Source organism: Chelonia mydas, chromosome 26 (assembly GCF_015237465.2).
Source record: "Chelonia mydas isolate rCheMyd1 chromosome 26, rCheMyd1.pri.v2, whole genome shotgun sequence".
NCBI lineage: Eukaryota > Metazoa > Chordata > Testudines > Cheloniidae > Chelonia > Chelonia mydas.
The window spans coordinates 3,484,178-3,510,837 of record NC_057859.1 but is presented as its reverse complement, the minus strand read 5'-3'; the positions used below and the strand labels follow the sequence as shown (position 1 = coordinate 3,510,837).

Genomic DNA, 26,660 nt, shown 5'->3' with positions numbered 1-26,660 from the left:
TGTTTCGTGGTCTATCTTGGGAATCGAGCTATCCTGGTTCTGGCTATTGCATATCATGCTCCAGTGGAAACTCCTGTTCTTTTTGGTGGGAACTGGAGGGACTTGGCCAACCTGCCTGTCATTTGGCAGTGCACCACGTTTTCAGAAAATGCCATGATGAGAGCAGTCAGTTTAGGATATGGAAGCTACAGGAGTGCACGTAATGTTTTGTCTTGGAAAGATCTTTCTCCTCACTGCATCAAAGGGCCTAGTGTGTGCAACACCTACTCCTAGCAGAAAGTAATGGTGTGCCTCTCTTTTGAGTTAGTTGTATCACTTCTTAGGTCAACTAAAGTCTGTCATTACAGGGTCGGGGACAGCCTTCATTGCAACACAGAACTCTGCCACTTTTGTAGAAGGAGTAACTTGTTTAGCTGGCAGCAGTAGCAGGCTGTTACCTGTGATTTGAACCAGTGTGATGGTTCTCGGGGTACCCAGGACAGTGACTCACCTTGTGACTCCCCACCCCACCTCCAGCATGAGGGAGACTTGCTTGTGCTTAAGTGGGTGTCATCTCCCTAATATCACCAGCCAATTAGCCACCCAAGCACCCTCCTCTGGGCCACTTACTTTGCCTTGCAGGTTATATAATAGATATACCCCAGTCACCAATTTCCTTTGAAGCATTTACCTGTGATATCCAGCCCCTGACACTGGCTGCTCAGAATTACCAAGTCTACTGTCCCGCCTCAGCATCAGCCCCCTGCTTAATACCATAGCACTTAGATATATTTATAGTGAAAACAAGAATATGTTTAGTACCAAAGGTTCAGTATTCATGTGACAGTGAGCAAAGACATTTGAAACAAAAGGTTAAATATAAAACAAAATACTTTCTATACTCCAAACTGTTAGGTCTACCTCTTATCTAATGAAGTTTCTCACCCGAATCCTTTTGCAGGTGACTTCAGCCAAGGTAGCAGAGATCCCGTTTCAATTAATGTAAACGCTGTCCATTTACTTCCTAGGTGCAGGATAAGAGGGTGTCGTCTTTGCCTTCTATTTATATCCCCTTAGTTTATTGTCTTTACTCAGAGGGCAGCGGAACACCTCCTCATTGCTTGGTTTTCCTATCTGCTCTTCCCTGTTGCTTTCACATATCTTCTATAACTTCATATGTAAATGGGCATCCGTTGCGTTATCTTACAAAGCTAAATTTACATCAGACAGAGAGACAGGTGAATAAACATCTTTTGTCTCACAGAACCTGTTCCTCCACGTCTGCTGTGATACAGAATCTAAGAACATATTTTCAGTTTATATATATAACTCCTTACATACTATCTGTACGTACGTTTCACAATGACATCAATGACCAGTGTGACCCTGGATTTCATTTAAGACCTCAAATGACATTCTTTGGTGAACCAGAATGTACAGACCAGAATCAGGAGATTCTTGTAAACCCCTTGCCAGTTGACATCAAGACTTCTGGGCCACAACTCCCCTCTTACAATGATGCAGCAGGGTCAGCTACTAGATGATCTGTAGGCATTGGGTCATAACCCTCTTGCCTGGACAAGGCGTGTCCCATGATATTCCTTCCCTCTTCCTTTAGTATGCACAATTTCCGAGTCATATTCCTGGAGGAGAATGCTCCAGTATAGCAGTTTGGACTTGGTACCTTTTGGTTTGGTGCAGCCTTACCAATGGAAAATGGTCTGTCAGGACCTGAATTTTTATGTTAAATACTTAGTCTTAACTGCTTCATTGCCCACACAATAGCATAACATTCTTTTTCTCTGACAGAACAACCCTGTTCAGTGGGTGTCAGCGTTTTAGTTAAAGTGATGGGATGCTTTTTTGTTACTTTGCCCTGTTTTGCATCAGCACCACACCGAAACCTGTGTCTATGCAACAGTACACAGTTAAAACATTTTGCCAAAATCCAGACTGGCCAGGACAGGCTTGCCTGAGAAGATTTTCTTTGCCTTGCCAAGATCTTTCTGACAAGCTTTTGTCTACACTACTTTATTTGGCTCTGTCTTTTTGCACACCTTTGTAGTAGCAGATGCAACTTCACTGAAACCACGTACAAACCGGTCGTAATAGTTAGCCAAGCATTTAAAAGACTGATCCTGTTTTTTAGTCAGCCAGCCAATAGGGAAGGAAGCAACTACTTTACAGGAATGTTGTAATTATGGCCCCCTGCCAACCTGAAGTGGGAAGAATCTGAGACTAACTCAGAATGACTTCTGTGGCTGCCACTAGACTACTAGGCTGAACTAGATTATTCATGGCACTTTGTTCCCCTGCTCTGTCAAATGCGGGGGATTGTGGTATCTGTCCTCACCACAGATGTCTGGTACAATGGTATTTATCAGCCCTTCTATGCTTGGGTCCTCGGTGCTATTTACTACTGGCTGTTTTGCTGCTTTTGTATGTTAATACTGCAGCTCCTGGATACATCTTAGTCTCTACAAACATGTTCTTTGTTTGAAACATTCATGTATGTTCCCTCCTGAGATATAGGTAGATTCTGGATTCCGTGCAAGCAAATGAACATTACACCTGTGGTTCCTTGCAGTAGAGAGCACATTTCTACTTCTGAGTTTTGATTCACACTAAGCAAGTCAGTACACAAAGGAGGCGTAAAGGTCACAAAACAGAAATGCTGAAGCAAAACACATTCCTGCTTAATGGGATTGCTAAAATGAGAGAGAGAACCTTGTGGTTCCAATCTGACTAGATAGCTCCTTTTATGGCTGTATGGATTCAATTTTTTCCAGTCCTGCATTGACCTATGTGTGTGTGTCTGATGTTGTTCTTTTCATAAGTGTTCTTAATTCATAAGAAGATGTCATTTAGTCCTGAAAGGTTATAAATAAAAAGAAGCTATAGGAAATTGTGTGAAGTAATCCTATAAGGATTTACGAAAGATTTCTGTGCTCGCGTTTGACAGGGAAACACTGCTGAGGTCATTATCTAGAGCTGTTCTTCTGTTCAGGGACACGTAGAGGCAGGGGAGTTGTTAATTAATACTGTGGAAGCACCTAGAGGCCTCAGCCCCAGTATGCCTGTGGCTCCATCCCTGAAACCTAAGGTTTAGACCTTCAGGACATATGGCAACTTTACATTTCCTGCTGAAATTTAACACTTCAACTGTGTTTCTGAATTTGCAAAGAGCATCTAGGCCTCTTTCCTGTGGAACTATGTTAATATCTCTTTGGATGGCTTTTCAGTGTGTTTTGAACACCCGCCCTTCAGTACTGAAAGCATAAACAGACCTCTGTCACTTGAGTTAAAGGATTAAATCCATTAGCTGGTAGAAGCAGCAGGCTATTATCCTCTAAGCATCCACTGATGGGGGACACCCCCTGCACAAACATGTTGTACTGCCACATAACGCGATTGGATTCAGGAGCCAACACTGCATGATTGCTTTTCTTGCTGCTGGAGCTCAGCCATGTCATTGAGATGATTTTTGGGAGGGGCGGCTGTTCTTTCAGCTTCTCTTCTGGTTAATTGGTGAAGTGGCATTGACTGGGGGAATATTTGCCTGAGTCATGTCAGTCGGGGAAGATAAGGCCAGTGTGAAAGAAACAAGATTGCAAAGATGGGTGAGGTTCAGGTGGAGGACTGTTGTTTACAGGTAAATAGTGCTTTACATCTGTGTACTATTTCACACACTCCCATTTTATGGATAGGGAAACTGAGCCATAGAGGATAAAGCTACAGAGGGAGTCTGTCTCCAAGCAGGGCTTAGAAGTTGGAGATTCCTTGTACGGTGTCAGGAATATACTATACTGTTTCAGTCAGAACAATGGATGAAAGGAGGTCCATGGTTAACTGAAGGAGAGTGAGAGAGGCAACAAACTCCTTTGAATCTGTTCTAGGCTTAGGGCAGGCTCTGGCAGAGGACTGATACCAAAGCAGGGCAACACCATAATTTGAGTGCATATTTCATGCAGTAAGTCAGGCTACATTAGCAATTTTTGATCCTCTCCCATTTTGCTAAATTGCATGGTGGTCGCAGGAACAGTTAGTTTACTTACAATTGTGACTAGTCCTCTCATTCGGAAGGAGGGGAGTTAGAGTGAAGATGCTAAATGCCCTTGGAGAAGGGCATTTCCATATCCACAGCATTTTACTGCAGGTTTGAAGGTCAGATGCTGGCAGATGCCCTGATAAAGTGTAACCTGTGCATTCCTTGTCACTTGTGCTTCTTGGTCTGTTAGATGCCTATGCTGATTGCTCTTCGCCTTCCTCTTCTCTCTTGGTTTTTGGGACTCCTGTGCTGCTTAGTCCTCGTCATGCTACCTTGAGGCTGCTCTCTTACAGCTTAATCTTTTGCAACTTCTCTTCCATCCCTTTCTCCCTATATTTATTGACAATGTTGCAAATGTGTGGCCTGTTCTCCAGCCCCCTTTTCCCTTTAACCCACTTTCATTAGGTGACCGCATCATATTCCCTTGTTTCAACTACTACTGCTAGTATCTGTTCACCTCTCTTTCTAATGACCCATTTCCAAGAGTGTGTGACATCACTGCCTGAATCTCCTGTCACCATTCCAAACCCAAGGGGCTGCAAGTGTACATAGTACTTTACGGTTCTGATACAGTAGGCATAATCGATGTGCATGTCGCAATGGAACCTAAATAAATCAGTGCGCTCTAAAGATTTCCGAAGCTGTGTTTTTCTGAGGTCACTGGGGGCATGTCTACACTGCAATTAAAATCCCATGTCTGGTCTGTGCCCGCTGACTTGTGCTCATCGGTCTTGGGTTAAGGGGCTGCTTAATTGTACTGTAGATGTTTGGGCTTGGGCGGCAGCCTGAGCTCTGGGAAACTCCCACCTTGCAGAGTCCTAGAGACCAGGCTCCAGTCTGAGCCAGAACTGCTACACCGCAATTGAACAGCTCTTTAGCCTGAGCCCATGCACCAGCCACAGGTTTTTAATTGCAGTGTAGACATACCCTGGGTGTCCCATCTGGAGCAGCTGCAAAATTGGGCTTTTAAGATACAGGCTTATCTTGGGGGGGATAGCATCAAATACTTTTGTACATGAATTTCCTTTGCAGAAAAAACGTAGGATTCTTAATGTCACAGCACCTAACACTATCTCCCAGCAGCCAAGCGTATACTGCAATTTCCTGTTGGGCTAGTACAGGGGAAATTGCTGGGATTTCTGTGTCTGCTACAAAACCACGGCTCAGTACAGACCAGGCTAACTAGAGAACATGCACACAGGAAACATTAAGTAGTATTTAAAGAAAACGTCGAACTTCCTGGGTTCTGTTCCCATCTCCATCGTAGATACGCTGTGTGGCCTTGGACATGTCATTCAACTGGTCTGTGTGTTTCAGTTTCCCCATATGTAAAATGGGGGTTGTAATACTTACCTTAATATATCATAGGTTTATGTAATAATAATAGTACTTGCCAATTCTGTAGTACTTCTCCTCAGAGGAACATTCTTTTGCTGTCAAAGCTAGTGGGGAAAAGAATTTATAGTTTGTGTAGTACTCTACACTGCTATCTTTTTACAGAATCCCTGATTCTGTCTGTGTGCCAATGGGTCAGAACCAGATAGGACAAACTAGAATATTCAGCAATAAGGGTGTGTATTGGCAAATACTGCCAGTAAATATCCACTTATTTGTATAAGAAATGTTGTCCCCTTTCCTACCTAAGGGCTTTAATTCTGATCAGTGTTTCTGAGTGGAAAATAGTGACTTTTTTTTCCCATTTAGTCCAATAAATTTTAAGTGTAGGGTCAAAATTTGATAAGGATAAATTTAAAGAACAATAGAAGGCTTTCTCTGTAGAATCTTGTTTCTGCTCCAGCACTTCGTCAGCTCCAAGAAAGATGTTTTAAGTATTCAGGGCAACTTTTTCCTCCGTTAGGAGCACTCTGCCATTATTCAGTGAGGTTGCAACAGGTCAGCAGATGTCTCTACCAAGAAGTGGGAGCACATGAATGATCACCCACTGGGGACTCAGACTATAATGCATCCATTTTTCTCCAAGGCTCTGGACAGATTGAACAACAGAATTTGTCGCATTCACAGGTACCTTCTCAGGAGGTGGGTAACTCGGGATATTGCTTGTGTATTGTTCTGAGAGGTCTTCATTGCTGATACTGAGGTTTTCCATGTGGTTTGGATCAGGATTTTAAAGCTGGGTAGGTCATTTGGACACTCCTTCATTTAAATTTATTTATTTAGGGTAAAATCTTGGCTCCATTGCAATCAATGTCAAAACTCCCATTTGACTTCAATGGGGTTAGGATTTCACCTACGGAGCCTGATTCTAAAATGTGTTAGGCACCTTCTCCCTCCATTGAATTCAAATGGATTTGAAGGTGCTCAGCACTTTGTTGGATTAGACCTGTAACTTCTCTCTTCTAAAGGGAACCCTGTTTCTGATAAAATCAAGGTTCGTCTGGGTTCAGATTATGGATTACCTTCCTGTTTAGGGGCAATATTAACATGATGTATTTTAGTAAACTGAAGCAGTGGTGTCTCTATCCAAGGTGATCAATCTATCATTTAATTCATTGTGTTCAATTAAGGAATACTAGGCTCATCCTGACTCATATTAACCTATGTGATTCCTAATGCAAAAGAAGAAGGGTAAATCAAAATACAATACTTTCTAAAACGAACATTGACACTATACAGTGAGTTCTCACTGTAACTGGAATCCCATTTTCTGCATTTCAGTGCATTGAAACAACTAGGGATATTGAGCCAAATTCTGCTTTCAGCTACACCATCATCAGTCCACGGTCACTCTGTCATAGCTAGCAAAGCTGCAACAGAGGGATATCTGATGCTTTTGTTCTGCATCACTACATCGGATTTCCAATATAAAATGATATTCCATGATATCTAATCTTCAAAAAAGGGAGAGTGAAAGACACTCAACAAAATATAACAACAAATATATGTGAGCATGTTAAAGCAGCGTGGTCCAACACATTCCTAAATTGCAATAGAAACCAACATTAACAATAAACCATGCACAAAACCAAGGAGGAAACCGGTCTTGAGCTTCACCTAACAGGATGTCATAAGTTTGCTCTGATGTGTGTTAAGGATGAGAAGGCACCAGAGTTACAGGTTTTCAAAGAGTGGCAACTGAGATCAGCAAGGACAGAACTGTTTACTGTCTTTTGGGTAAAGCATCCAGAAGGTCCCTTGGATGGGCTGGTAATTAACTTCTGTAAATGTTAATACTAAAAACTTGAAGCACATCAGCAGGACATTGAGCCGTTAGCATGGTGTGATCATCAATGAGTCTTGTTTTCTGAAAGTCTTTGAGCAGACCGGCTTTCATGTCCTTCAGTAATAACAATCTTACATCCAATGAAGTGGGTATTCACCCACGAAACTTATGCTCCAATACATCTGCTAGTCTATAAGGTGCCACAGGACTCTTTGCCAACAATCTAAGTGTGTTTACTCGGTGTTGGCCATAGAACAAAGTGTGTTATAATAATATAACTAAATGGTCCCAAGTATAGAAACCTGGAACTTTCAAATGCATCAGAGATGCACTGTCACTTTTGAAGCATTTGGGGCTGAGAGACTGCTGCAGAAAACTGGTTAAGAGGCAGCCCAACTTACAAAAATCATCTCATTCTATTTGTGTCTCTCACTTCTGAAGTGAGAACCATCATCATTTTCTGCCTCACTGCAGAGAGATGGAGAATAATAATAATAATAATAACAATATAATAAAAAAACTTGGTTTGTAAGGGAAGAAACCTCTCTCCTTTCAACAAACGGCCCTTTATAATTACAGTGGTTTGGAGGGTTTCTGTTTAACTTGAAAAAATAATTCAAACTCTCCAGTGTGGGAAAGCGAAGCAAGGACAGTGTGGCAGATAATTCTGTGCACTGAAGCTTTTCCCCTTAATGTGCTCAGCCACTTTCTACGGCAGACACATTTGTCATGTGAGGTCTGGCTGCATTTTTTTTAAACTACACACCTTATGCTTGTCTCCATATAGGAAGGGTTTCCTGTGGTCCCATTCTGCAGATGCAATATGGTTGTATTTGGCTAGTAAACAATCAGGAGTAAGCTTAATAAAAATAAAGGGAAAACTAAAATGTTGTAGCATTACAGATATAGAGGTTTTCCCCCCCTCCAAACATAAATCCTTGCCTGTTTAAATTACAAGGGGAATGTTGCAGGAAAAAACACTAAAGTTATTCTAGCAGCAAATCTGATGCTCTCTTGCACTTAGTATGCATTTGGACACATATTCTAAATGTAACTCATTTGTTAACCAATAATTGTATTTCTTCAGCTGTAGATATAGTGCCTGAGTTCAGATACTTATTCCCAGCATGCATAGGAGAAAGATTCATTAGTGGATCTTAATGATGGTTCCATTAGTAAGATCTTACCTACAGTATTCTATTAAAAAAATGGTAATATTTGAAGATTACTGTTTTCCAAAGAAGCATTGTATCAGGCATCGTAACAGTTAAGCCATAACTCTGAGAATAATACATATATAGTCCCTTGTGCTATTATACTCACTGCAGAAGTATTGAAAGTTGCTGCTGTAATCAAGAATAGGGGCCCACACAAACAACCCAAAGGAAGTAATTTATCGCCTATGGTCCCAGTACATTTATCACGATGCTACAGAGTGCTAGAGTTAACAATCCTGTTTCTGAACTGCAGGTATATGTAGGTCAACCATCTGAATAAATATTACTTGTTAATGAACTTGTCAGCTTCATAAGAAAACTTCAGAAAGATTGCTAGGATTTTTAAAACCAGCAGAATCAAGTAAACGTGAATTAAATAGTTTTAAGATTCTCATACTCTTGCTTTGAGAAAGACAAATGTTGAGAAGAGTGCAAGCCTGCTTCCAGTGAGAGCAATAGCAAAATGAGGCAGTGTTACCCAAGGGTTAGGACACTGGACTTGGACTCAAGAGACTTGAGTTCTACTCTGGACTCTACCACTAGTCTTCTAGGCAAGTCACTTAACTGCTCTATGCCTCAGTTTCCCCAGCTGCAACATGGGGATAATGTCATTCACCTCCTTTGTCGAGTGCTCTGTATAGGTAATAGTTGTATTGTTAAAACTCCCATTGACTTGAATGGTGCAGAAACAAGTCCCAATATCAAGACTTAAACCTATGACTATTATGTTTAAAGTCAGGGTAAAGACAGTCACTACTTACCCTGCTTTGTTAGAGTAAATTTTAAATGTTAATTCTGATCCACCTCTTATTACTGAAAAGATGTTTTGTCTCCCAGTCCCTCCAGTTCTCAACAATATCGGATGATCCAGGTAATGGGCTTGCTTCTTCACTGCCTTGCACCTATTTAAAATTCATGAAAAATGGGTGTGTAATGCTAATTAATCAGAGTGTCTTACACTCTCTTTGCAGAAGTTTAACAATGACACTCGCTGCAAGGCAGGGGGAATCAAAAGTAGAAATTTGTTGTGCAATCCTAATAGGTTCCATTTTGTGGGCGACAGTATGACAGCCCTTTTATTTTTCTAATACATGCCAATTGTTTTCTATCTTAATGCTTCTTCATGTTGCTAAGGATACACAAGCAACAGGCATTTAACATGCTGAAGGGATGAATTTTAAAACAGAAACATTATTGCCTAATCTCTATATTTTCTGGCAAAGTTATAAAAGGTTAAATGAAAAAAAAAGGTATTTATTTTCAATGTTGACTCTGAAAACTTGCATACTATCTAAATCATTCAAAGTTCATGACCTATGAAATCAAGTTGATGGTTCTGATAAAAAAAATTTGAGTTGACAAGACTCCTGTCTTCATTTAATGATTTTTTCCCCTTCTTCCTCTTAAGTTTAATAGGGTCAATGGTTCCTATTCACAATGTATTTTTATATTCTAACTATAGATTGAATAGTGATATTATCCTTGTTCTGCTTGAATAGTATATATGGACCTAAATGTATCAGACTGATATATTCGCATGTGATCCTGAAAACACAGGCATGCATAGTGGTTGCTTCAGTAGATACCGGAGCTGCTCTGTAATAATTTATGAATACTGTATGTTGACCTGGTTCCTGTCTTGTTTACAGCGTGAATATGTTGGTTTAGTTTAATAGGGGGATAGCTGTCAGGAAAAAACAAACAGGAAGGGAAACACTGACTAAAAATAATCTACCCTTTGGCAAATGCTTAGAAGTTGTTAAGAGACATGTCTGAACTATTATCTTTGAAGATTTGACCTCCTGGCTCCAGCTTACAAAACTGGATTTGATAAGCATGGACAAGGTCTGGGAACCAGAAGATCAAAAGGGCAGTAATAGTTTAAAAAGGAAAACTTTCTGAAGATGGGGGAAGTTCTTTGAGGGAACCAGACTGACATACAGGACCCACTGGGATGTTTGAAGAAGGTTTCCCCTGCCTAGGCTACCATCAGGGGATAGACATGCATGTGGGTTGTTGTTTTAAGATCTTTTTAATCTAAATGTTTGGTTTCAGCAGCAAAATAAACAATACTGCGGTTTAAAGAAGGCTGTTTGGTCACTATATACAGCACTGTTCACAGACTCCCAAAGGGTAGAACTGTAGGGGTCAAACCCAATTGGGCCTGCTGGGTAAGCACGGTTGATACATTGGGCAATAGCCCAGGGTCCACTCTAAGAGTGGGAGACTTGCGGAATTCCACCTCAGGAGAGGAGAGGGCCTGACACCTGAGGGGATGTTCTCAGAGAGACCAGAAAGTGGTCAAAAGTGCAGCTAATCCTGAGCTGTGACAATTACTACCATGACAATTCCTGTTGAAAACAATACAAATACACAAGAGTCTATTTTATTTAGAATCTTTTTGCCATACTCATCACTGTAGGATGTGAGCATTACACTTGATAGCAATTGTTCAAAGGATTAGGCCTTTATTCTTTATTTTCTTGAAAGAAATAAACTGGTGGAGAGTGGAGGAATTGTGTTGTTTTGTTTTTGTTTTCCTTAATGCCACATCATAATGTTTGATTGCAAGCATATAAAAGGAAAAGACACTGCAATCTCTTTGTTTATAGCTTTTGGTTTCAATTACTATGTGTGTTCTGTGGTGATTTTCTTATCTCCAAGAGCTTGGTAAAAATGAGATGTTGCATATTGGGATGACATCTGCAAAACATTGTAAAGAACACTCCCCAATATTCTTATCTAAAAATGTTTTTGTGTCAGCTACATTTATAATTACCTTGTAAATGCCTATGCATTGAAAAACAGATGAAGTCCAACTAGTAGCACCATGGACAGCATCTCCGGAGCCTTGAGTTATTTGTCTATCTTTCAAACAATCCTGATTCACAGTATCAAGAAATATACTTTTAGTACACATTGTACCCTTTTAAAATAAGGTCTGTGAATCGCTATATATCTTTTGTTTGCAGGCTATCTAGCACCAAAAGAGCCTCACCTAATTTGTTCTCCTATTCACCTGAGCTGTATACAGTCAGGGGACTTCGGGTTTCAGTGTCAGCCAGGTCATTTATTTCTTGCTCACCAGAAAATAATTAAAGTCAAATGATCCATGAGCATTGCCTTACTGGAAAAGGTACCATATAAACCCACATAATAATTTTTGGTTTTATTAGTGCTGTGTCATTGTGCAGTATTTACATGAAGGAAAGGCATGGAATTCCAATTCAAATGTGATTCTTATTCCTGCAAAAGGAGAGGTGCCAGTAAGTTGACTCTTTGCTTTCCAATTTGATTGTCTTGAGAACCTACAGGACAATGTCCTAATGCTGTGATTTAGTCAACACTGAATACCTCCGTACCCAGAACATTGCAACTAAAGATGAGCTAACAGGTCACAATGTTTGAAATTATTTATGGCTATCTTTTGTGATCCTCCCCCCCAACTCCCTAATTCCAGTCCATTTGGAACATTCTGTGGATGGATTCATTTTTGGTGATGGATTTCAGTGCCCTTGCTGTGTAATAGTAAATATGTCATTATGAAGTGGGTGAAACACAGTATCTGAGATAGGGAGGTGTGGGCAGCATGGCATGTGTCGTGTCTGAGCATCACCATCCTCTGTCTTTTCTACGAAAATGTAATAGCTGGGGGCCAGTTAAAGGTCAATATAAAGAAAATTGACAGTGTAGGAAAATACCTACACAGGCACTTGCCTTCTAGAATTCTCACTATTACACCAAACCATACATAATATCTTTCCAGAGATAAGGTTCCCACACCGCCTCCCTGCAGTTTACACAAAAGCCCAGTCTGATTTATGAGTTAGTTGGCACATCAGATTTTTGTAATGGGATTGTACATTCAGTCTAATGACAGAAACATATGCTTACCAGAACAGTATGATGGCACCATGATTAACTGATTTGGTAACAGCATTCCCTCCATGAAATAATTTAGACAATGCAGTAGGTATAGTTGACCCAGTCCTATACTAGGGATTTGCAATGAAGGTTAATGCCTTTTGATTGAACTGATGAAATAACAATGTGATCATAAAGGTAGATGTGAATGGGTTGATCTGGCAAACTTTTTTTTTCATTAATCATCTACAATGATTTATGATGTCGAGGCTTTTTCATACAATTGTTGGATTTTTTAGGTTAAAAGAAAAAAACAAAATGAAACGAGGCATGAGGGATCTCCTTAAAGGTCTCAGTAATTAGAGTATCTGATGTGCCTGTGCTCACCCATTGTAACTGTGCAGTCGTAAGGGACTCTAGAGCCAGACCCCCCTTTATTATAAGAGGGATGGGGGCAATGCATGGTGCTCTATTGGCAGCCCAGGGGCTCTGGAGCTTGGTCCATCCCCTTCATCCAAAATAGCCTGAATTTGGTGACCTTTGGGGATTCTACAAAAGACGTGTATTTAGTAGAGTTTGGGGAGAGGGTAGAGGGTATGGTTCTCAGAACAATGATGGGGAGTAGAGTAGAAAATCAATTTTTTTTAATCTTGTTTTATTTTTTTCTGGTAGTTGCTGACTGGCTGGCCAGGTGGATTGTTGAATGTTCATTTTTAATGCTAGGTTAGGATTAGTTGAAAATTTTCTGGTGAAAATTTCTTTTGGCAGAAAATTCTGCTTTCAACTAACTGGTTTTCTTGTGGGAAGTGTTTGTTTTACTTGTGCTTGCTCTCTCTCTTTCTCTCTCAAATTTTTGTTTGTCCAACTATAGATAGAAAAACAAAAATTTTCATCTGAAAACCAAGATTTTTGGTTACTGGCAGTTTTCAGCCAACATTTTTGTTGTTTTTTGTGGAGAGAGGGAAGGTCAAAATTTTCAATGGGCAAAAAATATTCCCCACAGCTCTTCTGGAGGCATTAAGTTGTCATATTAGTTAATTGATAGGGTGCCTAGAGCTCTGGTATAAGCATCTCTTGTATTATTTATATCAGACAAACTAATACCCATGCAGAGACAGTGTCACTTGAAACAGCTTCACAATGGTGCTCGCTGTTCTGCAGTGGTTGTTACAGGAAGGCAAGTAGAATGAAGAACTGAAGGAGACACGCCTCCAAGACCCTTGGTTTCTGATTTTGTGTAGCCTTTGGCTAGTTTTATGGTGCTAGCTCAAAATTATATCTGCCAACTTTATACCATTGATTTGAAAGTTATCATTGGGGGGTTATTTAAAAAATGGATGATTGATAGATGGAACACCTGTTATTGACAAAGAAGGCAGTGTGAAGTACTTTGTTATTGACAAAGAATGCAGGTGTGATTATTTCTTGTAGTTTTGTTGTCTGTATGGTCTCTGCCTTTGCATTTCATCATTCTATCCCCCTCTCCCCCATTTTGAATCATATTGCAATAAAAAACTGCAGTAAATATCAGAGGATTCATGGTGCTTAGCTTTTACCATGTGTAAATATTTTTAAAGTGGACACATTAAACATAATTTCTCCTACAGAACAGTCTGTGTGTTTTGGTGCCATTTATTACCAGACGTTTAGGTTTGATTCCTGCAATGAATACAAAGTTAGAGGCAATGTCACAGTTACATAGAGTTGCTTTCTAACTATAATTCCATCTGATATTGTGTGTGTAATGTGAAAACAAAAATTGTGTTGTGGGGGGGAGTTGTAAATCAGGACAAAACAAAGCGTGAAGAGTGGATGAACTGGGGATGAGGGGGTTGGTGATGTGAGGTATGGAGCCTTTCATCCATAGGTCAGTGATTTTAAATTAGTCTTTAGTCAGGAGTGGCCAAAAGTTATCTGCAGGATTTTCTTTGATCAGTGTCTTCTGTGAAACTGTTGTGTGATCTTAGTGCCAGTTGTGCTGCCTAGGTTTATACACACACCATGAAAAGACAGACCCTGCTCCAATGAGCTTACAATCTAAGTATAAAACAAATGATACATTTTGCCTTATCCGTTGTGTCTCCCTGGTAACTGAGAGAGAGTTGTGATGAGTGTAATTAGCAGCAGTCATCTCACAAGCAGCAATATAGCTAAGTGTTTCTCTAAAGTGCACTCCACCATAATGTCCAAGCATTGATAGAATGGATTTGTCTTTAAAGCATGAAACTGATCCAAAAATTTTAATGCACTTTTGAAGATGCAAATGATGGCTTGTTTCGTAAGGACTTGAGGCAGCAATGGTGTTGGCTTAATTGATAGTAGAAGGTTAAGGGAATATTTACTAATGTTCCCAATTTAGAAGGGAGTCTATTTAAAAACTGTAAAGTGACAAGGTAATAGGAAATATTGTTGCAGCTATTAGCCAGATGTTGACCTTTCCCATCTTAAGATTGCACAGCATTTATCTTGGATCCAGAAGGCAATTGATTCTCTCTTCAAGGGGAGCTGACATTCTAACTATATTATCTCTGGTATATGTGTACCCGGGTTATTGACCAAATGAGAAAGTCAGATGCTGTAGGTAAAGGGCAGGGTAGTTTAATCTAAATGCAGAGGTACACTGAGGTCTTTTGTATTCTGACCTATAAAATTATCATTTGTGCCCAAAGGACCTCAAGTCTGCATTGTTCCTGTTGGTTATTAAATGGCTATATATTCTCAAACAAGATACATGAGAGAGAACATAAAATCCAGGCATATCCGTCAGTCCTGCAGGGGAATAAGCTATACTAATTGGTGTGGAAGGGATACTGCACAAACCAATTTAAGATTCAAAATGGAGATTTGGCTTAAAATTTAAAATGTGGAGAGGCAACAGTGGTGTGTGGCACACAAAATCTATTAAAATCATTTTTCCCATTATTACTTCCTATGGCAATTTTAAAAATTGTGTCCCCTGAAATCCTGTGAAACTGGAATATGGCAAGGTGGGGACAGTGCTTAGGAACCAGTGTGTGCAAATAACCAGAACAAGGGGAAGCTGATCATTCTATTCTTCATTGTCCAAGCTGAATAAAATGCAAAAAAGATGTTGTGTAAATTAGGTATTTAATAATTTTGTTTTAATAATCTTGGGGCTGTTATTTTTATATTGCTCATTTTATTGAATTATATAGACAGTTGCTTGAAGTATTTCTGAGCCCAACGGGAAGTATTATTTATGTGTATTGTAGTGGCACCTAATCATGGACCAGACCCCATTGTGTTGTCCATCAAGCATGTAAGAGAGACTGTCCCTACTCCAAAGACCTTACAATGTATTGAATGAAATTATATAGTTCAATAAGGATTTCTGAACGTAACACTTCCCAAACCTGTTTCTTATTCAGACAAAGACCCATCCAGTATGACATAGCTACTTAAACAGACATACAAATAGCCAGTCTCCACACAGGGCTGTGTGCAAAAAACTTTTGTCTGCATCACCCTCTTGAAATATTCCTCTAAGGAGAATAGAGAGCTCCCCAGGTGTAAATTGGCATAGATCATTGAAGCGAACAGGTTAATGCCTGTTTAAGCTCCCAATCCAGCACCCTTTGAAGGCAGCAGATAGCCTCCCAATGACTTCAGTGATCTTTGAATCAGACTCTAAAACCCACTGAGGATTTTGGCCTGTAAGGTTTTTTTATTGTGCCATCTCATGCATGAGAAGCACCTTTGAAAAGGACAGCGTTTTAAAAGAGTCATGCTACCTTTCCTAACTCTTCTCTGCAATGTCTGCCTCATCTGTATTGCTGCCTTCATTAATATTCTGATGGACATTTACAAGTCCCCAGGGTACTCTGAATTTGTAATCGGGAAATTGGAAGATGCGTGTCCATAATATTTATACGGGTACATATTTAAATACGATTCATATGCATACATTAATTTGATTAAATTTTTTGCACAGGCTAAGCATTATTAGACTTCACCACTTAAAGCATCTCACGTGTGTTTTGTGCCTATGAAGTTGGCACTGAAATATTTTTATGGTATATTTTCAATAGAAAAAGGGATGAGCTTTTTAGTTACTGAACTCTTTGTCTTAAAAATAACCAACTCCCACTACAATCTACCTGCGATATTCTGTGCTTAACTGATTTCATTTTGATAGTGCTGTAAGCTGGTCTCTGATAATTGCCTTCTGTAATTGGAACAAATTTATGATTATGCTAATTCATCCTCTGCCACCCAATGTAGAAAAGCTGAGTTAATCCATATCTGCCCCTGCATTTCTTTTGTAGATCATTACATGATTAGCCTTTGGTGGAAATTTATGGGAACATTTTAATTCTGAGCAGGCATGATTTCAGGGGGAAAAAAACATTTATATATAAAAACTTAAGTTGCATTATAGACAGTCATTCTGAAACTTCATTCATGAGTCAAGTATTAAAGATCTTCAGACAGTCTAATCCTTAAAAAGGCAGCTATTTTCAGCACATTATAATGAATTGCATGACATCCACTGATGATAAAGCAAGGGAAGTTAAATGCTAATGAATTTTAAGTCAACTCTTTAGAGATTCCAGGTTAAAAATTCAGAGTTAGGGTTTCATTTGGATATGGAAATGTGTGAATTATCTCACACCTTTACTTTTTGTGTCCTTTGTGGAGAAGTTATCTAAAGGGAACCTAGATCACTGGAAATGGTAAAATAAAAAAAGCCAAGTTAGCAGTTCATCCTTTAAAAAATTGCTTTCTAAACTCCTGCTGCTTTAGAAGTATTAATCAGATGTGGCAGAGGCACCTTCCCGTTTTAAAGAAAGTAATTCTCTAGGAGAAGGGGGTCTTGCAGTGGTGGCTGGGATTAGTGAGGAGAATTCACAGTGCTGTCAAACATGCAGATAAAAAGTAAAAGGCACTGCATGCCCTCGCTTACAAATCATCTTTTGATTGCACATCTCTCAATGTTTTCACGTTTATGTTCCGTCTGTTTAATGTTCTCCCTTCACACCGATCATCATTCTTTTAAATGCTTTGCGTTAATGTAAACGTTTTTCATTCGCAATCTCAGGCTCAGTAAACAATGGATCACAGTGCGCTCGCGCGCTCTCTCTCTCTCTCTCTCTCCTGGAAAATATTGAGTTGTCTAAAGGAAAAATAGCGTGAAGTCCAAAAGTGCTGCTGTAACAGAAACCTGGAACTAAAAAAAAATTGATCTGGTGAGAGAGTCACAATGTAAAATATATATAGGTGTAAAATCATGAACTCCAGTCTGCACTAGCACTAGTCACATTTGTCATTTCATTTAATATTACTAGACATGTTTGTCATTTCCTTGCATATAAAGTGAATGTAATTCTGACTGTGGCCATTGGAATTCTGTCACTTATCTTGTTCTGGTGTTCCACAGTTTAACTTGGATTCCTAGTTTCTTTGATGAGGCATAGTCTGATTGCAAGTGTTGAAGTTAATTGCATGGAGGAAAATGAATAGGATGTGGATTTCAATTCACTTGATAGTTTCCTACCTCACTCAGACTAAAGGGAACTGTAATAAACCTGTGTAAATCCGTCTAAAGAATAATCATTGATGGAGGAAGAGTATGATCAAATAATCCATAGGTGGTAAAACAAGGAAGGATAGCCCCTAAAGCTAAAAATGAGGAAGACACCTTAACAGGTACATTCAAATACTGCAAAAAGAAAAGGAGTACTTGTGGCACCTTAGAGACTAACCAATTTATTTGAGCATAAGCTTACACAAATACTGCTTACACATCCTATGTAATCCCAGTAAAATGAATAGGCCAGAACTTGAGCCTGAGGCCTTGTCTACAGTACAGGGGAAATTCGATCTAAGCTATGCAATTTGAGTTATGTGACTAGCATAACTCAAATCGACGTAGCTTTGATCTACTTACCACGGGGTCCACACTACACGATGTTGATGGGAGATGTTCTCCTGTTGACTCCCCCTACTCTTTTCGATCTGGTGGAGTACAAGAGTCGACGGGGGAAGCGATCTGCGGTCAATTTAGTGGGTCTTCACTAGACCCGCTAAATTGACCACCGATGCATCGATCGCTGCTTATCGATCCCCTGGTAAGTGGAAACAAGCCCTTATCAATTAGGCGTTGGTAAAAGGGAGGTGATTCTGTTCAGGGGTAGTTGTCAGCTGAAACACCAGTGAGAATAAATGCAAGGAGTGGGACTGATGAATTAAGGTGTCTATAACTATGTGATTGCTATCAAGACTGACCAATAGAGGAGGTGGCTTCTAGGCTGTGACAGAACATACCTTAGATGTTCATCCAACATTGTGTAGTTTCTCTCTAAACATTGTCTGGTCTCACGTGCAGCACACAAGTATATGTCCCAGGAACTGTCCTTTAGTTTCCATGAAAGAGTGTGTTAAGGAACAATGTTAAATAATGGTAAGGTTTGAAACACAAAATACATAACTAATGTTATGGTGATGGGAGCATTATGAGTACCTAGATACATAGAAGTGTTTAGAATGCTTAATGCTAAACTTAACAATGATGCTGTATCTTTAACTCATCTTGCTGTGATTTCTTTTTTGCCTAATAGCATACGTTAAAAATAGAGGAGGAAATGTACCCCACGCTTGAATTTTTCAGCTATTGTGTTTATAAAATATGTCATATGGCTCAAATGTGCATCCAGTCCCTTGCTTAGTAGACCTGTATACTTGTCAATAAATTTCTTATATCCATGGGTATCATATAAGAAAAACATTGCCATAAACCCCATCTCCCTTCAAAGGCTGGCTTCCATCTGACTGTGCCATCTTGCAGAGATGTTACGAACTATAGGTATGTCAGTTGCACACCTTCTGTCCCCAGCTAACCAAAATGACTAATGGTACTGGAAGAGGAACCTGCTGTCTGGCATGAAATCTAATTGGCTTTGATGGTCTGCTTTTGCAGATTTGTTTATAAACTGGAAAATCTACAAATTGCAGACCATCTGCATAGAACAGTGTGCTAATGAATGCCTGTAGTCTGCAAATCCATAAGCTCATTACCTCAAAGTTGCAAGTCCTTCCACAAGTTCCCAACTGAGGTTATCCATCTGAACTGAGACTTGGAAGGGTATTTGACTTCAGGACACAACCCTACCTCCTTTCAGTCTGAAAAACCTATCTATAAAAATGAGACACATTTGTTCAGCCTCTTAACAGGGTCTAAAGATTCCACTTCTGTTTTTAGTTTCTCAGTTCTGTAAAACACCAATTCACCATGCCTTAAATTAATATGTCAGTCAAACAGTCCAAGTGCCTTGCAGATAGCTTCTGCAGTAACAATAACTATCCCTGGGTCATGGTTATTTTCACTGTGCATCTTTCTCTCCAGCTGTTCTGCTTCATTCTCTTCTCATCTCCCTACCCATCAGGTGGAATGGCTTAAGAATGAGGAGCCCATCGATTCCAACCAGGATGAGAACATCGACACCAGGGCAGATCACAACCTGATCATCCGCCAGGCCCGTCTGTCTGATTCCGGGAACTATACCTGCATGGCTGCCAACATAGTGGCCAAGAGAAGGAGCATGTCTGCGACAGTCGTGGTGTATGGTCAGTGGAAACGTGTAATATTTACTGCCTGGATTCTTTGCATTCGTAATAACCAGTGGGTTGCAAATAAAGATCATATTTGTTTGTACAGTGCCTAGCACAAGGGGGTCCTTGCCTGTGATGAGGGCTTCCAGGCACTCCAAGAGGACAAAAATAATAAATAATCCTTGTTCCAGTTATTAATAAGGTCCACTTATAAGCCTGGCCAAAGAAATAAGCCTTACACGTGGTGCTCTTAAGCCCTAATTCAGGAAAGCACTTAAGCACATGTCTAAATGGGGGGGAGGGATAGCTCAGTGGTTTGAGCATTAGCCTGCTAAACCCAGGGTTGTGAGTTCAATCCTTGAGGGGGCCATTTAGGGATCTGGGGCAAAAATTTGGGATTGGTCCTGCTTTGAGCAGGGGGTTGGACTAGATGATCTTCTGAGGTCCCTTCCAACCCTGATATTCTATGATTCTATGAAATAGCATTCTGAATAGAGAGATGCTCAAGTGCTTCCCTTAACTGGACCTATGTAGCATTATACAAACACTGGATAATGAATCTAAGGGCTGGTCTTCACTGCGGGGAGATCGACACTGCTGCAATTGATGCAGCAGGGGTCAATTTAGCAGGTCTAGTGAAGACCCGATAAATCAATGGCAGAGTGCTCTCCGGTTGACCCCGGTACACCACCTCTCCGAGAAGAGTAAGGAGGAAGTCAACCTAAGTGACTGGAGTAGTGTAACTTAGATTGACTTACCCCGGTAGTGAAGACAAGCCCTTAAATGTTGTATGGCACTGGTAAAAGAAGCAGAAACTTTTATTTTTACCACACCCTGTTGCTTACAGTGTTCATTAAACTGGAGAGTGACATTTTATCGATGAAGTCAGAGGCATGCCTAAACCATCACTTTTTAAAAAAACGATTGTGTTTATCCTTTAAGTGAAGCACATTTGAAGAGAACTGAGGTGCCTGCCTCCACATTCCCTTTAGAGTCTCACTGTCAGTCATTACACCTTCTGGCATATAAACCCACCAAAGGCAAACACAGCAGTTCTTTGACACCGTGTCCTTTATGTAATTGCATCCTGGTGCTATTTAGGTGGTGATGCCCCTATTTGGGCTTGGAATTTATCTTGCAGAATATATAAAAAAGAAAAATCTGAGAACAAAGGGATCAGAAATAAAGACTTGATGCTTAAGTCTTACCATGCCATCCATAATGCCATGCATGTGTGTTGCAGTGAATGGAGGCTGGTCGTCATGGACTGAGTGGTCTAACTGCAATGTGCGGTGTGGCCGAGGCTGGCAGAAGCGATCCCGGACCTGTACCAACCCTGCTCCGCTCAACGGGGGTGCTTTTTGTGAGGGAATGTCAGTGCAGAAAATTACCTGCACTTCACTTTGCCCTGGTGAGATATCCAAGTCTAACTTTAAATGTGACACCAAGAGAGCATTCTCTCCATCTGAAGTGCTCGGTGGCTTCCTGTGCTATGCAGAGCTACTGGGATCAAAAGGGAAATGGGAAGGCATTTGTTTAGACCGAAGTTCATAGTCTGTGCTTTTTATCTTTTTGTGCAATAGCAAAAGACTTACGATCAACTGTGACCTGATCTGGTAGGGTGCTTGGTGCCCAGTGAATTCACCTGGGTGCTTAGGCACTAAACAGTGATTGTTATGATATAAAGAGAGGTCTCCACGTATTCAAGGACTGGTCCCCCTTAAAACTTGGCACAGCACTCCATTCCTTACCTCCTGAATGTAGGGCTTAGTGATGTTGGTAACTTTAGCAGGAGAAACACAGAACCCTGAACTCGGGACATAATGAGTAAATAAAAGATAATTCGGTTTTCAAATGCTTTGCTTTAAAATGCATTTTCCCTTTGTATACCAAGCTCAGGTTATAACTGAAGAATAGTTATGTCCCTTGAGACAGTGTGTTGCCTCTCTTGTTCACCTGAAACACTATTTGTCTGATTTGGGGGAAGTGAGGGTATGTCCAACACATGTGAGTAAATAAAACTGGTGTGTGTGTGTATAATTTTAGGATTTAATATTTTTGTTGGGCCTGAACCTGACCTCATTTAAATTGCTGGGAGTCTCTCCATTAACTTTTATAGGCGTTGGCCCAGTATTTACTGATTTGGGATTTAAAAGAATCTTAAGTGCCTGTGTTCACCTGACTTGTGTGTGAGAAGTGTAGACAGGGGACTGTGGAATGCTTTTAGGGTGTGAGTGGGGACGGAGAGAACTACAGATAAGTCCGAGACATACTGATCCTAGATCTCACTCAGGGCATTAAAGAGAGACCACCAAAGTCATCTATGCTCTTTTTGTAAATGTCAGCACTGTTCCTGCTCTAGAGCTGTGTGAAACCTTCACACGTCAGCCTCTTTGGAGCTGAATTTTGGATGAACACTAGGAGCTAATAGCTGCATTATGAAGAAATATCTATCAGATTCCCTCTTGCAGTTTTTTATTGGCTGTCAGTGATGGTCTTTACTTTCTGCCCTAAACTGTTAAGTATTGCTGCTGAACTCTATTTAGACTAAAAGAAAAGGAGGACTTGTGGCACCTTAGAGACTAACAAATTTATTTGAGCATAAGCTTTCGTGAGCTACAGCGATGATCTGGAGGATGGTGTGGATTGCATCCTCAGCAAGTTTGCAGACGACACTAAACTGGAAGGAGTGGTAGATACGCTGGAGGGTAGGGATAGGATACAGAGAGACCTAGACAAATTGGAGGATTGAGCCAAAAGAAATCTGATGAGGTTCAACAAGGACAAGTGCAGAGTCCTGCACTTAGGACGGAAGAATCCAATGCACCGCTACAGACTAGGGACCGAAGGGCTAGGCAGCAATTCTGCAGAAAAGGACTTAGGGGTTACAGCGGACGAGAAGCTGGATATGAGTCAACAGTGTGCCCTTGTAGCCAAGAAGGCCAATGGCATTTTGGGATGCATAAGTAGGGGCATTGCCAGGAGATCGAGGGACGTGATCGTTCCCCTCTATTCAACATTGGTGAGGCCTCATCTGGAGTACTGTGTCCAGTTTTGGGCCCCACACTACAAGAAGGATGTGGAAAAATTGGAGAGAGTCCAGCGGAGGGCAAACAAAAATGATTTGGGGACTGGAACACATGACTTATGAGGAGAGGCTGAGGGAACTGGGATTGTTTAGTCTACAGAAGAGAAGAATGAGGGGGGATTTGATAGCTGCTTTCCACTACCTGAAAGGTGGTTCCAAATAGGATGGATCTAGACTATTCTCAGGGGTAGCGGATGACAGGACAAGGAGTAATGGTCTCAAGTTGCAGTGGGGAAGATTTAGGTTGGATATTAGGAAAAACTTTTTCACTAGGAGGGTGGCGTTACCTAGGGAGGTGATGGAATCTCCTTCCTTGGAAGTTTTTAAGGTCAGGCTTGACAAAGCCCTGGCTGGGATGATTTAATTGGGGATCGGTCCTGCTTTGAGCAGGGGGTTGGACTAGATGACCTCCTGAGGTCCTTTCCAACCCTGATATTCTATGATTCTATGAAGTGAGCTGTAGCTCACGAAAGCTTATGCTGAAATAAATTTGTTCATCTCTAAGGTGCCACAAGTCCTCCTTTTCTTTTTGCAGATACAGACAAACACAGCTGCTACTCTGAAATCTGTTTAGACTATGTCTACACTAGAGACCTTACAGCAGCACAGCTGTACCACTGCAGCTATGCCACGTAAGATCTCCCATGTAGCCACTCTATGCTGATGGGAGAGAGCTCTCCTGCCAGCATAATTAAACCACAGTCGATGAATGGTGGTAGCTAACTTGGCTGGAGAGCATCTCCCACCAACATAGCGCTGTCCACACCGATGATTCCGTCGGTGTAACTTATGTCGGTCAGGAGGTGGTTTTTTCCTACCCCTGAGCAACATAAGTTTTACTGGCAGAAGTGTTAGAGTAGACATAGCCTCAGAAAGATGCTGCGTTCCACCCCAGAGGTGGCTGTGTTTCAGTGGTGGAGATCTGTGTGTATAATATGGGAGAGAAGACAATTAGAATCATAAAGATCTTTAGGATCTTTCTGGATAATAGATGCTAGATATGTGTCATCAGACATGGCCTGCATCTTTAAAATCAGTATTATGTAGCTCTTATCCAGAAATAAAGCTAATCTTCTGTACAGACATCTCTTGAGTTTGATAGTGTGTGCTCCAGTTGCTAAATCCCCCTGAGTGGGGGACTTAGGTTTCTTTAAAAGTAACCCTGAACACGTCTGAATAACCAGTGGAGCAGGTAGCGTTCAGTACAGTACAGTCTGATCACACCGGCTGGTCAGATAACACATAGTGATCATGTTTACTTTTCTTCCTTTTTAGTGGACGGTAGTTGGGAGGTGTGGAGCGAATGGTCAGTCTGCAGCCCGGAATGTGAGCATCTGAGAATTCGGGAATGTACAGCTCCACCTCCAAGAAATGGAGGAAAATTCTGTGAGGGCTTTAGTCAAGAATCTGAGAATTGCACCGAAGGGCTTTGTATTCAAGGTAGGTGACATGACAATTAACAGTGACCTGAAGGCATTTCCTTCTGAAAGAGATGCCCAACTGCAGGGCTCTAGAATGCAACACCATCACTCACATTTAAATCCGTAGGAGGCTCATGGCTGAAATCCTTACAGATGTTGGAATACATTTTCAGGGAGTTATGTATCTGCCAATTTGAAATTCATTTGACTCTTGGCTCTTCGTTATGGCCCGAGGCAAAGCCCCCTGAAGTCAATTATAAGGCTCACTCTGGCTTCAAGGGCCTCTCGATTAGGCCCAAAGTGAATAATTTATCAGGATTTAGGAAGTGTAACCTGTACAGGCCAGGCTCACTTCATATAGACAGCACCAGGTGATTCTGGTGAGCCATGTAAAAATTCTTCGTATGTGTACAGTTTTGCCCCAGTGAGTCACCCAGCAGAAGTGTATCTCGCACTATTGGAACATGTCCTTTAGCTTTCCAACTTCTCATGGGATTAAATGGGTGAAGCACCAACATGTGTCTTGTTGGTGCCTTAGATACTTTGGGTCAGATTCAGTTCTCATTTGCACCTTTGCAACTCAGTAAAATTTCAAAGGTGTAACTAAGGGCTAATTTAAGCTCTGCATGGTAAGTGTGAACCCCTTGCAACAAGATCCTGATGCTTTTTGAACATTTGGAAAGCATTTAGCACATTGTGATTGCTGCCATAACAACTAAGGATCCAAGAAAAATCAGGCCTGCAGCTGAAATATCAACCTAGAGGTGCACAACATCTGGGACAGCTGCATATTCTTGAAATAAATGAGAAATTAACAAGTTTATTCCTCTGTTACATTCAGTTCCATTTCCATGAAGCAATGTTGTCACCTCATCCCGTTATAGCAATAAAATGGCAGCTTTGGGAACAATCAGGGACTTTAGGACTGAAATAAGTGAATTGAAAAAACAAACAAACCAAGTTTGTTTTATTTTTAAATAGTTTCCTTTGTTTCTGTTTCCATGGAAGTGTCTTCCCCTCCCTCCTTAGTCACAGCAAGACAAGTGGAGAGCTCAGGCTCCAATCTAATCCAGTTAGTGTGGCAGTGTGCTGTGGTGGCTAAAGCACTGGATTGGGAGTCAGGAGACACGGGTTCTGTTCCTAGTTCTGCCACTGACCTGCTGGGTAACCCATCTGTAAAGTGGGGATAATGACCTTCCTTATGCAAAGTGTTTTGAGAACTGTGGATCTATTGCTTTTTTTAAAACTAAAGGGTTCCTGACATCTGTGTTAGTCACTCCGTGTTTGAACTCACCTTTTATTCACTATAGTTTATAAGCAGTTTACTGCAGTTTTATTGGATGATAAAGGGAACGTCTCCCACGTAGGTCCATCCCCTGTAGAGCAACATGCCTTGCACAGAACTGGCACTGGCTGTTGTGGCTACCTGTGGCATTGAGCTCTTTCAGACTGCTCTAAATTTATAGTGTTGCTTCATCACCCAGCAGCCAAATCCCTCCCTAGTGCAGATCTGCTGAATTCAATGGCATTTACAATCCGGTTCGGATGTGGTGGTCGGCCTGAAGTCTCTAGCTTGCACTGCTTCCCCTTCTCAGCACCATGTCTAAAATGCCTCTGCCTAGTAGGACATCCTCTCTATATAGGCCCAACATCTGCTAGCTGAATGAGAGAGCAATACTCTGATCTGGTATGGTGGTTTCCACTGGTGTCTGTCTTCCATTAATGCCTACTACTCTACTTAGAAATTCAAAGGAAGAATTAAAGAAAAAAGTATATTGTGCCTAACCAGTTGCACAAAGGTGTACGTTTGATGGGAAGAAAGTCGTACCTTTATGGACCCCATCTGGGAAACAGCTCATCTTTCAGCATGAGCTTTGATTACCTTTTATTTTATGGCCATTAGTAACCTTTGTAGATAATTTTATACCTTAAGCTTCACTATCTAAGATAGGATTTTCAAAAGAGTTTGTATTTCAGTGCCTACACCCCTTAGACTTTAAAGATCCTAGGCCTGGCTTTTTTTTATTTAAATGTAGTCATGTTATCGCTCATTCGTTAGCTGAGATTTCCAGTCCTACAGCACGGTCCGTCCAGCTTCTGAGACATTAAATTAACAACCATTAACTGGTTAAGAGGGCATAGGCAGGATTTACGATTTATTTGTTTTCTTGGGTATAAGCAGAATAGTGAGTGAGAATCCGTGGGATACAGAATTCATTCAGCGTTTGAGGCTCAACCTGTGGTGAATGTAAGATGCTCGTTGTTCTTTCTCCCTGCTATGCATGAGATGAAC

The 26,660-nt window shown here is 40.8% G+C and overlaps 1 protein-coding gene across 8 annotated transcripts in view; it reads left to right on the top strand.

Moving 5' to 3' along the window:
* Nucleotides 1-26,660, top strand: part of UNC5D (unc-5 netrin receptor D) — a 412,207-nt gene that overhangs the window by 311,214 nt on the left and 74,333 nt on the right. For 5 of the 8 annotated variants that reach the window (XM_043536305.1, XM_043536304.1, XM_043536302.1 and 2 more), the window contains 3 exons: nucleotides 19,693-19,873; nucleotides 21,102-21,269; nucleotides 24,222-24,386. In XM_043536305.1, coding sequence (XP_043392240.1) covers nucleotides 19,693-19,873; nucleotides 21,102-21,269; nucleotides 24,222-24,386 — 514 coding nt within the window. The remainder of the gene's footprint in view (nucleotides 1-19,692; nucleotides 19,874-21,101; nucleotides 21,270-24,221; nucleotides 24,387-26,660) is intronic. The other 3 variants (XM_043536308.1, XM_043536307.1, XM_043536306.1) reach the window with 1 other exon arrangement.